We start from the raw sequence: 15,356 nt of genomic DNA, 5'->3' as shown, positions 1-15,356 counted from the left end.
TCGTTTCGGGTTTTTGCAGCGCGTGAGAAAGTCCCGTCTTTCACGCGTGCCTCAAACGCTAAATAGCGTCTGCGTCTTCAGGTGACGGCCCGTCTCATTCTGGTTCTTCCGTCAACTCGTCTAAAGAACTTGCGACAAATTTTACCTACAAATGGTCGTCTAGAACATAAATGCTATGCAACGCTTACGCCGTGCAGCGATCGCTTCCCACAGTTGTACGAAACACGCGCTAAACCGGACTACTACGCGTAGGACTACATGTGCAAGAGCTTCGCTCCCGTAGCATTCACTCTATTGCCAAGAAAAGTTGTCCGCCATAAGGCACCGTTCACTGACCATAGGGATATGGAGCTCCGTGGGCGTCCCAAGGTCGCTGGCATTCGCCGCTATAGTGGCACGAAGAAAATGAGACGCGCGCACCGCGTTCGAGCCTTGTCTGAGCCCGGCACAGTATTGCTGTTTTTTTCATCCGCTAGGCAGTGCGCTCTGGCGCTACATCAGCCACAATGGAAAACTTGACTGCATGGTGCCTGTTGCATGCGACCTGGCGAAACTCAAGCAAAACAACGGCGTTAAAGCGCGGCCGCTGCAGCGAACGAAGCGACCTTCGTTCCGTCATAGAGCTTCAACGCAAGCTTTGCGAAAGCACAACATGAACAGTATGCGCCGTTTGCTGATCTTCTCTAAAGATGCGGCGGCCGACCGCGCGCGACTACACCAGGCCGGTTATAGTACGCATTTATTGCCGGAACCTAGAAGCCGCTCCCTACGGCGCCCCTACATGAGCCTTTCGCGCGGCGGAGGCACGTTTCGTCTCTGCGTGAGCGCCGACTGTAGGCAGCCCTCATGCGCTTTCACTCGCACACAGAACACGCGACCCGATGGGGGGGGGGGGGGGGGGGGGGGGAGGGGCGATCTTATCGATTCGGATTTTGTACAGAACAATGTGCCTAGAGTGGCCAATAATTGCTACCGCAATAATACCTTACCAATTAGCCACGCCGCTCCCCCACCGCGCAAACTACCATATTTTCTTGGCGTATAAGCCACACAAGAAATACAGAAAATTGGAAGGTAAAGTCGGGGCTAGTGTTTTACGCGAATTTTGGTCTGCGAAGTGGGTTCTGGGCGATTCTTCGCGGCAACCAGGGGCGTAGCCAGGGGGGGGGGGGTGTTGCAGGGGGAGGTGCCTTGACCTCCCCCTGCAAACTCTTTCAACAAAAATGTCCTTACTGTATTGCAACCACTGTTAACTCGTATTTGAAAAATCGAGACCAGAAGGCACCAAGTAAAGCACCGGTTATGTAAGATAGTGGTGTTAAAGAGCATTGACACCAGGGTCGAGAAAGCTAATTTACGCTAACAGACTCATGAGTCGACTCACTCAGACTCGAATCGAGCCGCGAGTCTGAGAGAGTCCAAGCGAGTAATATCTTGGCGAGTTTCAGTCTGAATGAGTCTGGTTGAGAAAAATTTTAGTGAGAGAGTCCGAGTGAGTCCGGGTGAGGAAATATTTCGCGAGTGCGAGTCCGAGTGAACCCTAAGGGCAAAGTATATTTCATGAGCGAGTCGGAATGAGCTCCACATTTTTTGCCGACCTATGGGTGCAGGTAATGCGATTTTCAGCTTTCAAGGTGACTTCACAGCAGCGCAAGAAAGATGGCCCCTCTTGCCAATGCGCAGAGACCTTTTTTTCAGATTTTTCCAAAGCTCCTGGAGTGGGTGCGGATTATACGCAGAGGCGGGTTATACGCGAGAAAAAATAGTACGAGGGCATTATGAGCTAAAGATGCGCTATGTGGTCATGACAAAGTGGCAGTGGTATCCAGAAGTAGCCATGGGAGTTTGCAGGAGTTGTGCGTAGGACTACACGGCAGCGGATGTTAGTCCCGGGGCAAAGAACTCGCCTGGCATGCGAAGTGTCGTGCTGAACATTAGCTCTACTGAGCAGAACCAAGTGTCTTGTTTCCCGACAGTGTGCAGAGACCCAGGAGAACCGGAGCAGGGCGCTCTGTCCATGTCTGGCACACGATGTAAAGTCTGGCGCACGAAGCTACGTTTTGAGTCAATGGTGAAAAGCGTTCTTGCACACGATTTGAACTTGGGTGGTGTGCTGTGTTTCGTATTGGCCCACCTCTTCCAGGAGACAGGAGAAAGCTTCCATCACTTCCAGCAGACCGGAGAAAGCTTGAAAGAGGGTTGACTTTAATTGTCTCAAACAGTCTGGTACGGTGTGAGGCACATCGTAACAAGCTATCCAGATATTGTCACGTGGTTGTGATGGTGAAGAAAGAAAAATGCAGCTGGTAAAGTTGAAATGCTTTATTGTGCGAACTTGTGCCCAGTGAACGAAGCAAGTGCAGCGAAAACGGTGAGCACAGGCAACATCGGTCGTAGGTAATTCGATCAGCAGTAAAGCGCGTCGGCATTTATACATGTGGCATCAAAGATTCCAGCGTCATTGGTGGCCGGGTTAGTTCCAGAATAAACTATTGTTCACGTTGGGCGCACAATCCTGTCCGAAGATCCTAAAATAATTGGGAATGTTCCCAGACGTTCGGGCACAGTTTGGGAAAGGTAGTGGTTACACGTGGAACAGGCCGGTTACATAAAAATAGAAAAAGAAGCGCGTGCGGCAATACTATTTAGGATGTCTTAGCCCACAGATGCTCCAGTAAAGTTAGCAAGTGGCTTTTGCCTCCGGCCAGTGGATAAACTGGTCAATACAAGCGCACGTGTACCATTGGTTTGAAGACTGTCATACCAAATGGCATACCAAGTACCACATGTGCACCGGACCTGTGCTGGTAGCAACTATCAGTGCCACAATGAAATTTCGAGAGAGAACAAGTTTCATCTCCCACTGCCACGGAAATAAGAATTCACAGGAAATAAGAATTCACTGACAGGTGGGCACGTATCTAACCTTAATGTGGAACATGGGAGTCCTTCTCTCGCGACAAGTGATCTTTTACCTTATGACTCAATTATCTTGATTTTCCTGCAAACCTACAAGAGCCAAGGTTGTTTACGTTCTGAAATTCCATCACACCAACAGGTAGCAGCTGCCATAAGCTGATTAACTGGTGCGTAATGTTGCCACTTTATTCGGCCAACACAGGCTCGCCAGTGTCGTCACTCTAAGACCAGTACTGTTACACCATGGTTTAATCGCAGATGCTTCATTGTAGGAGAAATTAGGAAAAGACAATGAGAATGAAGGGACCCAGCTTTGGAGCATAATGATGCAGTTGAATTACTCAAGAAATTGGTTCAAGTTTTCATAGGCTCTATGGAGGTAGAAACAGTGGCATAGACTCCTATCACACAGACGTGAAGCTTGAATGTTCAGGGTACGTGTGTTCAGTAGCCGTAGTGCTTTTACGTCATTGTGCGATACCTGTACATTACAGTTGTCATTACAGTGTTTACACTACCTTACAGCTAGTGTACATCTAAGCATCCCTTGTGGCACACAATGTTGCCACAACGTTGAGGCAACATTCTCAATGTTGTGTCAACGTTGTGTGAACATTTGGTGCTACTAGAGATGTCGCTGGAACCACTTCATGCATGCTTTTATCACAACAATTGTGCGCTCGTCATTTTATCCCAGCTGTGCTTTAGACCTCATCTTCCGAACATCTTATTGGAACATTAGGTTTTTCCACTTTGCGAGGCCTGCATACACAATTTCATTGCCCCACATCATTCCATTGGAATGCTGTTCCGTGGGCTAATCCCAATGAGCTGTTCTACACAGTGATTAAGCTTTATACATCACAATTCATCACCACCATAACTTAGAAGACCTCGTTGCTGGGCTAGTTGGTACATAACTTTGAGGAAAAAATTTAGACACCTAAGCACCACCACAAGAAAGATGAAGCACAAGAAAAGAGAGCCTTTTTTTTTCACCATAACGTTTTCTTATTTTTCATACCATGTCGCCTGCCAGTATCTTTTTGGCCAAGACAAGCTGTTAGATGGAGCTTTTTGCCAAAGTTGCCACCAATGCTATGTACACTTGTTTCAATCGAGAGTCTAAATGCTACTGGAGGCATTCACATTACTAAAAAGCAGCTGTACTAACACACAATACAACAGAAACAGACAGGACAACCCAAACTTCTGCACATCCACTCCCGCTTGCATCCTTGAGATTATGGTACGCTTGCATTCCAGTAGCGTGAATCCTGGTCAACGTGCCAAATTTACAGTTCTACTAGAGTCTGTCGTAATTAGGCTTGTGCGAATATCGAGCACTTCGATATTCGAACGAATATTGCGCATTCGAATTTGCTTCGAAACGAATTTAAATCAAGGAAATTTCGAAGTATTCGAAATGTACGAATAGACCACACATAAACCGCATGTAACCCCTGTAAAGGTGTTTCACTACAGTGGAGGTGTGCTATACCGTGAATAACCTTTCCAGGAGAAATCCGCACTGCCGCGAAGCCTCACTTGAAGGTTAAATGAATATACAGTAAAACCTCGTTCATTCTAAGTCACTGAGACTGAAAAATCTCAGTAAGCGGGTTTTCGAATTAACCAAACATACAAAAAGCGGGATGCAAGGAACTTGAATTACTGTAAGTAATCAGAGATGGTCGTTTGCTGTGCCTGCTAGTTTGAAGAAGGGTTATGTTTCCAGCATACCTGGCCCCAATTTTGCCGCTAAACCGGGGAAACGGCGGGCCTCGCTGCTGCCAGCGCAAGAAAAAAAAAAGGAAAAGAAAAAGGGTCTCGTGGTCAACTGAAATGCGCGCCTGCGGAAAAGAAGACGTGCTTCACTGCAACACAGTCGTGACACGCGGCCCCTGCTTCTCGCAGCGTCAGCGCGTCATGATGCGCCCATTCGCCCATTCATTCTGGTAAAATAAAGAATTTAATAATGACCAGTCTGACGGAATTCGCAATGTGTTCTGGATGGAAAAGATGATCATTGAAGTTTTCGCTCCGAGTTTTCGAAGTAGGCGTTGCAGGCAACTACTCCGCCAGCAGTCCAAGTGCGCAAATTGCTGGAGCAACCGCCAATCGGAGGTTCGCATACATCGCGAATTCCGCCAGATCGCCCTTTATTAATTTCTCTATTTTCCCAGAAAGAATGGGTAAATCATGACGTGCTGACGTTGAGAGAAGCATGCGTCATGCTGCCCGCGTGTCATTGCTGTGTTGCAGTGAAGCACGTCTTCTTTTCCGCAGGCGCACATTTCAGCTGACCATGAGACCGCCTTTTGTTTTGTTTTTTTCTTGCACTGGCAGCAGCGAGGCTGGGATGCTTCACTTGTCATTCATTAGTATCGCTACACTCCATTGTCTTATGGCTCCTAAGGGCCATCGTTTCTGCGGATTTGCGGCTAAATTGGGATCGGGAAATGGCACATGGCACCCAAAGTTTTCGAATTAACCGGGCTGGTACTCACTGCCGCTTCAAATTATCCACTCAAATATACATTGCAAAATACGGGGCTGCAGAAATCATTCCAATTATGCAGGATTTTGAAACAACTGAGTTCGAATTAATGAGGTTATACTGTAATACCCACACATCGATTCATTATTTTTTAAGTTTAAAAGTAGATGTTCTAAGTATAGTAAATTTTAAAACGTAACGTATTTTACAGAATATCACTTGTATTATACCGAAAGTCAGATCTTGCTACTACTCAAAGTTGCTTCCACTTCCCTTTGAACCAAAAAGAATGACATATGCATATGCCTTGTTTCAACTTTAAAAATATTGTGCTGGTTAATTGGGGCATGACAAATATGCTCATTTTTCTTTATAATATGTGATATAAACTATTCGAATTCTCTTCGACCAAATCACTATTCGCTTCGAATTCGCTTCGGACCTAAACTTTACTATTCGCACAAGCCTAGTCGTAATGCAATTACACTCCATAGTAGCTTTGTCATTAAAAGCCTAACATTAGCTGTATCATTGTTAATAAAAAGCACAGAGTATACAGACATAGAAAAAAGAAGCATGATGGTGCACCTACTCTTAAATGTCGTTTACTGAACGAATCATGAAATATACACTTTTCGTGACACGCGATGTGAAGGACATGGAATGTACAGTACGGTCCACTGTTAAAGGGAACACTCGAATGAGCACCTCTCATATTGCTGACCGCCTAACTGCAAGTGGATGTAGAAACATTGTTCGCGGATGGCACTATTCCGTCAAAAAGAGTCAGAACTGTCAACGACCAGTACTCTTATGTAAATCTGAGCTGCTATGTTTTTGCAAGACAGTGAAATCCGGACATGCCCGGCATGCTAGTGTTGCCTTTAACAGTGGACCCATCTGTACGTGGCATAACAAAACAAAAATTGAGGTGCCCTTGCCCTATTGGAAGAATTGGGGCAAGTAAAGCTTGGTGTGTGCGTGCCTGACGTGCTACTTTTCTTTCGATTGCAATGCGCAATGCTCCCTCCTAACTGTTTCCCTCCTGCATGCTGGTCATTGGAGCTTTATCCACTCGTTTAGCAACGCAACGCTTCAGTTGCTGCAGGCAACAATGGTAATGCGTTCTTATGCTGGCAACAGTGAAATGTGGCTACGTGAAATGAAAATTGACCTTGATAACCTTGATAAACGATCACATTTCTGTGTTAGAAGTGGCTCATCACCAAGATGCTCACAATCGAGGGAGCACCAATTATTGCAAAACGCACCTTCGAGGGCCTAATTTGTACCCCCCCCGTTTCTGTACACTCGTGGGCAATTGGCTTTTCTTTTGTGGTCGCACCTACAATGCCATACAATCTTCGCTTGAAAAAGAAAAAAAAAGCAAAAAAACTACAAGAGAGTAAGTTGCACAAGGAAAAATACAAATATTTGTACATCGCATGCAAATTAACATCAGTAGACGCGAGAATAGAAGAGAGATCTCACCACTTCACATGTTAGAGCCATCAATACATAGTTTGCTATTAAAATCGTCTTGAAGCTGAACAAACGTGACGAGCTTCAGTAGTTTCATGGTTAACGTAACTAATTGGCCTAACCAGGTTTAAGCTGTTCATCAATCGCGATCTCACGCCAGCTTGCCCAGCTGTCCCTACTTGCGATTGGAACGTCACGTACCTTTGGATGTCGCAAACACACTCTTCGTCTTCGACGGTGCCTCCCACGGTGACGGAACGATCTCGTGGCGTGAGAAGAACAGCTCTATGGCTTGCTGTGACTGTTCCTCATAAAGGGCGTCGCTCCTGCACGAGTGGCACATATCAACATCTCCTCCCCCATTTCATAAAAAATTACCTCTCAGAACTATCAGCAGGTGTGTGTATATGCCCTCCAGGTGTTGATTAAATTTGTCAATGAAAAAAAATTCTGCAACCCTTGCCCTATCGGCAAAATGTGTGCATGCGAAGCTTGGCATGTGCGTGCCTGATCGCATTGCACAATGCTCCCTCCTAACAATTTCATTCCTTCATCCATGGGCTTAGCAGCGCAAAACTTCAGTTGCTACAGACAACAACGACGGCAGTGCATTCATATCCACCACAAAATGTGGCAACGCAAAATGACAAGTGACCTCAATAAAGGTCAGACTGCCATACCGGAAAATGGCTGATCACTGACAAGAACATGATGAAGAGGGCATCAATTATTGAAAAAACGGTGCATACAAATACACGTGTGGCCGGCACACTTTTGAGGGTGGCATTTCTTTGCAATTGTGGGCCCCAGTTTTCTCTTTTTTAATTTTTTTTTGCGGTCACACCTACAATGCCAACGACGTTTGCGAGGCAATACAAGCTTCCCTTGAAAAATTACCTTAGCATCACTTTCAGCCATCCAAACTGGTATAAAAGAGTCATTAAGAGGTGGAAACACAAATTTGATTTTTTCAGTTTCTGTAGTGTCCCACATTCGTAGACAGGGTGCTTCAACATGGAAAGAATATTGCCACTCCACTAACAACAACATTCTAGTTCGCATGCATAGCCAGTTATGTCGTGCAAGACATTTTCTCACTCGTTCTTGCTGAATTATCTAGGGACAGATGATCTACTTTGTGCGAAAAAGTCGACCAAACCGAGCCAACAGGCACAGAAACATGTGGCATTTTCAGCACCGAATGCGCATCTCCCATGGTGGCAGCAATGTGTGTCTGGTGTGCTCACGTGCCCTGGCCAGAGATTGTATCTGTCAGGCTTAATAATGTGCGCTGCATGTGAGAGTACGCTGCATTCAGAAGCAGCAGGCTGAGCACAGGAGAGGATGCTCAGTCAGAATGGAAGAACGGAAATAAAAACCCGAAATCTGGAGCCAAGCAATGAAATTCAAGGGACATATTGACTAAGCATTACCTCAGGCTGAGGAAATAGGACGTTTTCATTTTTTAATTATTTTTTTAAACATAAACTTAAAGATAAAAAAGCGGCTGTGGTGTTGACGCATTTTCATCATCTTGCGTCACATTTCTGTGTGCTGTTTGACACGTTAAGGTGACCTGTTACCTGTTGCCCAACATTCTACCTTATTGCTCAATAGAACATTGCGTAAGTTGAGGCCTTTAAAACAAAACATAGTCTATTGTTAAAGGTGAAGCAAGTCCCACCATACATCATCAAGACGACGAAATCAAAATAAGGTAATACTATATCAGCTCCAATAGAACCACCTACCTGCTGATCTTTTCTGGCTGTTACTATAAGAGCAGAAAAGATGCTTCTTTTTAGAGCTGTTTTATACTGCAGAATGCTAACCTACTAACACAAAGAAAATTCTTTCTCTTTCCATTCCCTACACAGAGAGTCCGAAATATTTTGACAATTTTTTACAAACCCACTGAGTCAATAGCATAGCTGCTTTAGGTCATTGACAGATTGATTTAGAGGGATACTGACACCAATTTTCGAAGCTTAGTTTACTCTGCCAGGTCAATCTCCCAAATACAGATGGCGCTGGGCAAGTGTGAAGCTCAATAAACGCTGACCAGGCACTCTATATTTTGAAATTAAAATTGATTCTCGCGTGGCACACCTACTGACATCGACAATATTGTAACGTCAGGCTATAGTTATCAATTCTGGTGACTTCATGCACCGATATGGCTAGTTGTGATGACGTTAGTTACTGAAAACATTCAAAATGGCCACTTGTGCATCACCAATGGAGCCATGGAGTGAAGTGGTCATGGAAACGTTACCATATCATGCGCGAGCACATGACGAGAAGATCATAGAGGTCGTGACGTCAGGTACAGTAGAAACCGAAACTATAGCTTTTAGAACACATTCTAGTTCATTTTCACGGTGCACTCATGTCTTACCAGTACATTTTCTAGGCTCTTGAGGGCTTGGCCTTTTTTTTGCAAGAACACCATGGAAAATTTTCGTGTCAATACTTCTTTAGGTGCTCTGCATAACTTAGCATTTGTGCTGGAGAAACAAATATGAATGGGTTTGCGGTACAACTTGGTAGCAAAAATATCAACCGTACAAACACACAGTGTCAGCACTGGATACCAGAAGGCGGCGTTTAGGCCTAATTAACTCGGCAAAGTTGAGAAGGATCAGGACTTGGGAGTAGTGCTTGGGAGTAGGGGAAGGTGCTTCGTTTAGGCTATGGCGCAAACGATTTACTCTAGTTGTAACACAGTAGCTTACTGTATGTACTTGTGTAATGGCTGCACGGATGTAATAGTAGCAGCACCCAGAATTTCACTTGAGAATCCTCCCCAAAAATATACATTTACAAATTACCCGTGTATTAGCCACACACTTAGTTGTTTAGAAGGTTAGCAGTATTGCACGGTGCTCGGTGCACGAGTTTTGAAACTTTATTTTTTCAGGCGGAAGAGGGCATCCCTTGTGGATGTGTGCCACTGAATTTTTAAACGTTGTGGGGGTGCTATATCATCCATGTAAAGGCGACTGCCGTAGCTTGGGCGCGGCCGCTGTGTTTGGAACGCACGTGCTTGGCGTAAGCCGAGGCGTTCGTCCAAGGTCAGTGATGCGCTTTGCTGTAACCCGAGTTTAGCGCGGTGGCGCCGGCATCGTGCCGCGAATTTAGGCCGGCGCATAGAAACAGGAGTGATTCTCTCTTTTGGGGTGTGGCTGCGCGCGCGGATGGAGTTCTCCTCGCGGTGGGTCCGGGGACGGAACCGCGGCTCGCTGCCCTCGGACCCTCGTGGTGAGTCGTGCATCTGCGGCGCCGCATTTGTATTGTATTATGTTGTCTTACTTTATGTCTTGTCTTGAATGTGCGTGTTGTTTTCCAGTATTCATTGTCAGCGTATAAGTTTTAGCGTGTTACTAATTCGGCCCGCGAGCTCGCCATATATGTAAAGAAGTGTTTTAATAAACGTCCACGTTTTGTTGCACGACCGCGTGAACTGTGTCCGTGTGTTCCGAGGGCGGCAGCGTTATATCGCTCAGACCCCACAACGTGGATTGCGGTTTCCCTCAAGATGGTGGAGAAAAGCTTTAAGGTCAAGGGAATCCCAAAAAATTCGATGGAGCGGAGGAAAATCTCATCTGGGGCAGAGGCAAGTTTTAAAAATGTGACGAGTAAAGAGGATGAGGAAGATGAAGAATAACATTCTTGCAACCGAGTGAAAGTGACAAAGGTTCTTTTTCCCTTCTCCCAGTACAAGTGAGTACTGCAGTTCAATAAAGGCAAGTAGCGCTGAAAATATGCACGGAAAAAAAAAGAAAAAAAGAAAGAGAAGTTGTCTTTTCATTCGTGTAATGGCCACACCTGCAATTCTTGCCCTAAATCTCCGAAAAAGAAACATGCGGACATTACGCAAGTGTATACAGTATGCAAGTTTTTAACAAAACCCATTTTGGGGACACTTTAAATGACAACAGCACAAAAAGAAAAGATGAGTAACCAGGTTACCTAGCAGGCTGTGGAAGACTAGGCTCTTGCTCCTCTTCTATGTTTACGGGCCACAAGCCGGCCATCTGCTCAATCGACCACCGAAACGACCGGCGCTGTACATGAAAAAGAAGCAATAGTAATAGGGTGGTTTAAAAACGCAAAATTAAAATGGTGTTCGAAGTTGGGCTTTTTCTCATTTAGAACAGAGGATAACAGCTCAGATATCCAATGATGAAGTGTTGCACCAAGGGTTGAAAAAAAAAATCACTTTTTGTGTGCCTCCCTTCATCTTAGTCTGATTTATATGCAGTACCTTTAAGTAAAGCATAGACTATTTTACAAAATGTTTTCTTTTTACACAGCTGAAAGTATTTACCGCTAGATCAGCTCAACACAAAACACATTTGAGAAATATTAAAGACGCTGAAGTGAGACAATAAATGTTTCAACAGATACGGTATTTCTCAATCATATTTTTGTTATTATATGAGAAAGTGAAGGTGAGAGCTGCATCTCCGAAGTTCACACTGCAACCAACAACATTACATCGCTATAAAGCCATGCATTTCAATGTTTTATTTCGTATTTTGGCCACACTGGCTTCATAAACGTTACAAGTTATGACTCTGGATCCTTAACTAGAAGACTCCCTTTAACCGATAAAAAATTACACAGGCTCCAGCAATGGCATTAAAATTCACATCGTGGTGTATTCGTGCAGGAACACCAAGGGCAATGGCGTACAATTTTTTTTGTTTATCTCTTTCACATTTTCTGGTTTGCCAACATTTCTAGCAGCAAGGTTGGTGTTTCTAATATTGGGAAAGGGTACCAATTCACTAGTACAGTCCAACCCAACTATATATTGAACTCGGGTAAATCGAATTATCCTTTATATTGAGCTATTTTCAAAAAACACAATGGCTCAACGTCAATACATAGGAAAATCTATGGCTGCATCAAACAAAAATAGCCGGAACACTTGACATATAGAATATCGGGCAGTGCGATATGCCCCAAGAAGTTGGCTTTTCTTCACAGAAGGGGACTTCTCCGCATGCAAAACGAGTGGAAACCATCGCTTGCCATCATGTGCTTTCCCCATTGTCATCGTGACCGTTGGTGTCCGAGACGAAATTGCACGGATATCGCACAAACCGAAGACAGTGCAATGGACAGCATGTGCAATACTTAGCCCTCAATTGTCACATTTCAATTCGTCAGCAATGTACACACCAGCTTCCCCACCTATACTGCCTTTCACTTCTGCAAGCAAATGCAGGAGTTTCAGCGGTTCTAATCCTCTACCACTCGGGGATCAGTCAGACGCAATTCCTAAACTGAAGTTTACTCCGTAGCTGCTTCCTGATCTCGTTTATACACCATATTTTGTCTTTTAGTATTACACTATTTTCTGAGCATTGTGCTTATAAAACACTGTCTTTTCATCACCCTCACTTCCTTAAAAATGTATAATGTTTTGTTTTCAACTTTTGTGTTTTGTTTGCGAAGAGTGCTTGCAAATTGCCCCATACTGCGATTAAATGTTTTGCTTACATGAACAGAAGCATCATATGTGTTCTTTTTTGTTCTGTTATCATTAAAGCTGTGCGAATGGCAAAATTTTGGGTGCGAAGCGAATTCGAATATTGAAGTGTGAGTGCGAATTGAATAGAATATTTTTCGAATATTTCTCGAATATTTTTTTAATATTTTGAACCGAAACTGCAGAAAAATGGTTGGAGAGGATTCCTAAGCATATTCTTATAAGGTAGCAACATGAAAGTGTTTCTTTTCGCTAGGTTGATGAAGCGCTGGTGGGGTCGTGTTTCATAGTTGTCTTATCAAGAATGAGGCAATGTAGAGGCCGAATTGTATTTATGTACATGATTTGGTGAAACCAAAATGTTGCCGACAACACTTTACACGTGATAGGAGAAAGATGATGATATATGTTGTTTAATGGCGCAAGGGCCATTGATGGCCAAAGAGCGCCAGGAAACGGTGTCGGATGGGAACAATGATGATGTTTAGTGGCTGTATAAGGGCCTAAGATTCTGCGCACTAAAGGTGCGTAAAACATATATGTAATAAAATCATGAGAGTGGAGTGAAACGTGCATGGTGAGGATGAGTTTTAGGTGATCATGACGCTAAAATATAGAGGTTGTACTAGCACGGATGCCTCGTCAGCGCCCTTAGTCCCAAGGGCCTGGAGGCAGGTGCTCTTTTTGATGTAGCATCCGCAGCAGCAGCCTCCTCTAGGAGGCCGTGCTACGGATCACCTGCGTAGATGACATGAAAAGTACGTATGTCCTTTAAAAACGCATTCAATGTATCATATTTAAAAAGAGGTTCTCTACCTATGAACATCGCTGGATGAAGGGGTATGTGTTGTGTGAACGCCAGTGGAAAGTGTTTTTTTCTGTAAGCCTCTAGCTCAGAGCATTCAAGGAGTATGTGATGTACGGTAAGTGGATGGCCACATCTGTCACAGCTGGGTGGGTCACCACCGGACAAAAGGTGTGTGTGTGTGCTGTGTGTGTGTCCTATTCTAAGCCGACAGAGAGTGACCTCTGTACGGCGTGTTTTTGATGTAGGTGGCCAGTTACCGAGGCGTGGTTTGATCAGGTGTAACTTGTGTGCGTTTGTAGGTCCCATAACTTTTGCCAGTAAGCCCTGAGCTTTTTCCGTATGTTTGGTTTTAGGTCCATCACGGGGACAGCAACTGAAGAGATTGCAGCGCTTACGTTGGTTGACGTGGCCAGCTGGTCAGCCAACACATTTCCTGCGATGTCGCGGTGCCCTGGCACCCAGCACACGACGATATGTTGCTTGGACGCGTACGCCGCGCAGAGTATTGAGTAGAGGGACATAATTACCGGATTTCTATGTTTTTTCAGATTTTTCAGCGCCATCACGACACTCAAGGAGTCAGTGTATATAACTACCCTCGGTGTATTCAATTCTTTAATGTGTTTAACGGCTACGAATAACGCGTAAGCCTCGGCTGTGAAAATGCTTGTGCTAGTGGGTAAAACGCCGGCATCCGAGAAAGATGGTCCAACCGCTGCATATGACGCGCCAGCATGGGACTTAGATGCATCAGTATAATATTCTGGGCAGTCATATTTATGTTGCAGCTCTAGGAAATGCATCCGAATGTGTATAAGGGGCGCGTGCTTTGTGACAGCTACGAAGGATGTGTCGCAGTCTATAAGCTGCCACTGCCATGGCGGGAGCTGCATAGTGGGGCGAATAGGGTGGTATTCAAGCAGTGGGACATTTGTTTCTTCAGCTAGCTCTCTGACGCGCAGTGGGAAAGGGCGTGCTATTGTGGGCCTATTGCGAAAGAGTTGAGAGCTGGACAGGTCCTTGATAGTGGAATATGCAGGGTGCTGACTGTTCGCATTCACTTTAAGAAAATATATGAAAGAAGAATACGTTCTCTGCAGATGGAGTGACCACTCGTCTGATTCCACATAAAGGCTTTCAATAGGGCTTGTTCTAAAGGCACCTGTGGAGAGGCGGATACCTAGATGGTGAACTGGGTCCAGCATTTTTAGAGCGCTTGGCTTGGCAGAGTGATAGACTATCGCCCCATAGTCAAGGCGTGAGCGTACAAGGCTTTTATACAGATTCATGAGGCACTTTCTGTCGCTGCCCCACGCTGTGCGTGACAGCACCTTAGGATATTCATTGTTTTCATGCATTTATTCTTAAGGTGTTTTATGTGCGGTACAAAGGTTAACTTCGCATCCAAAATTATACCTAGGAACTTATGTTCTGTGTTTACGGGCAAACGCTCACCCTTCATGACTATTTCAGGATCAGGGTACAAGCCTCTTTTTCGTGAAAAAAGAACGCAGGTGCTTTTCTGTGGGTTCAATTTGAACCCGTTTTCATCAGCCCATTTGGACACCTTGTTAAGAGCAAGCTGAACCTGTCGCTCACAGATCCCAAGAGAACACGATTGAAAACCTATCTGCAGGTCGTCAACGTATACTGAATAAAACATATTACTTGGGATGTACAGACGAAGAGAATTCATTTTTATAATAAAGAGCGTACAGCTGAGCACCCCACCCTGTGGCACTCCGGTTTCCTGTATAAATGTTCGGGACAAAACATTGCCCACTCGAACGCGGAATGTGCGATCAGACAGATAACTTTCGATGACATTGAACATATTACCACGTATACCCATGTGTGAGAGGTCTCTCAGTATCCCAAACCTCCAGGTCGTATCGTAGGCCTTCTCCATGTCGAGGAATACAGATAGGAAAAACTGGTTATGAACGAAAGCTTCACGTATGCATGCCTCGATACGTATGAGATGATCGGTGGTGGATCGGCCTTCTCTGAACCCGCACTGGTATGGGTCGAGCAATTTGTTTGATTCAAGGAAGTGTAGTAAGCGGCAATTAATCATTTTTTCAAATACTTTGCATAGGCAACTTGTTAGCGCTATGGGTCTGTAACTTGATACAACAGAGGGATCC

At 44.8% G+C, this 15,356-nt stretch overlaps 2 protein-coding genes across 2 annotated transcripts in view; one reads left to right on the top strand and one right to left on the bottom strand.

Annotated features, from left to right (window-relative positions):
* LOC119405353 (uncharacterized) overlaps positions 1 to 15,356 on the top strand; it is a 203,823-nt gene that overhangs the window by 85,193 nt on the left and 103,274 nt on the right. The window lies entirely within an intron of this gene.
* Positions 1 to 15,356, bottom strand: part of LOC119405352 (protein aurora borealis) — a 49,201-nt gene that overhangs the window by 21,123 nt on the left and 12,722 nt on the right. The window contains exons 3-4 of the mRNA XM_037672190.2: positions 10,874 to 10,968; positions 7,103 to 7,227 (exon numbers count right to left, since the gene is read on the bottom strand). Coding sequence (XP_037528118.1) covers positions 7,103 to 7,227; positions 10,874 to 10,968 — 220 coding nt within the window. The remainder of the gene's footprint in view (positions 1 to 7,102; positions 7,228 to 10,873; positions 10,969 to 15,356) is intronic.

The sequence above is a fragment of the Rhipicephalus sanguineus genome, chromosome 9, assembly GCF_013339695.2.
Source record: "Rhipicephalus sanguineus isolate Rsan-2018 chromosome 9, BIME_Rsan_1.4, whole genome shotgun sequence".
NCBI lineage: Eukaryota > Metazoa > Arthropoda > Arachnida > Ixodida > Ixodidae > Rhipicephalus > Rhipicephalus sanguineus.
This window is presented reverse-complemented; position numbering and strand designations above follow the sequence as displayed.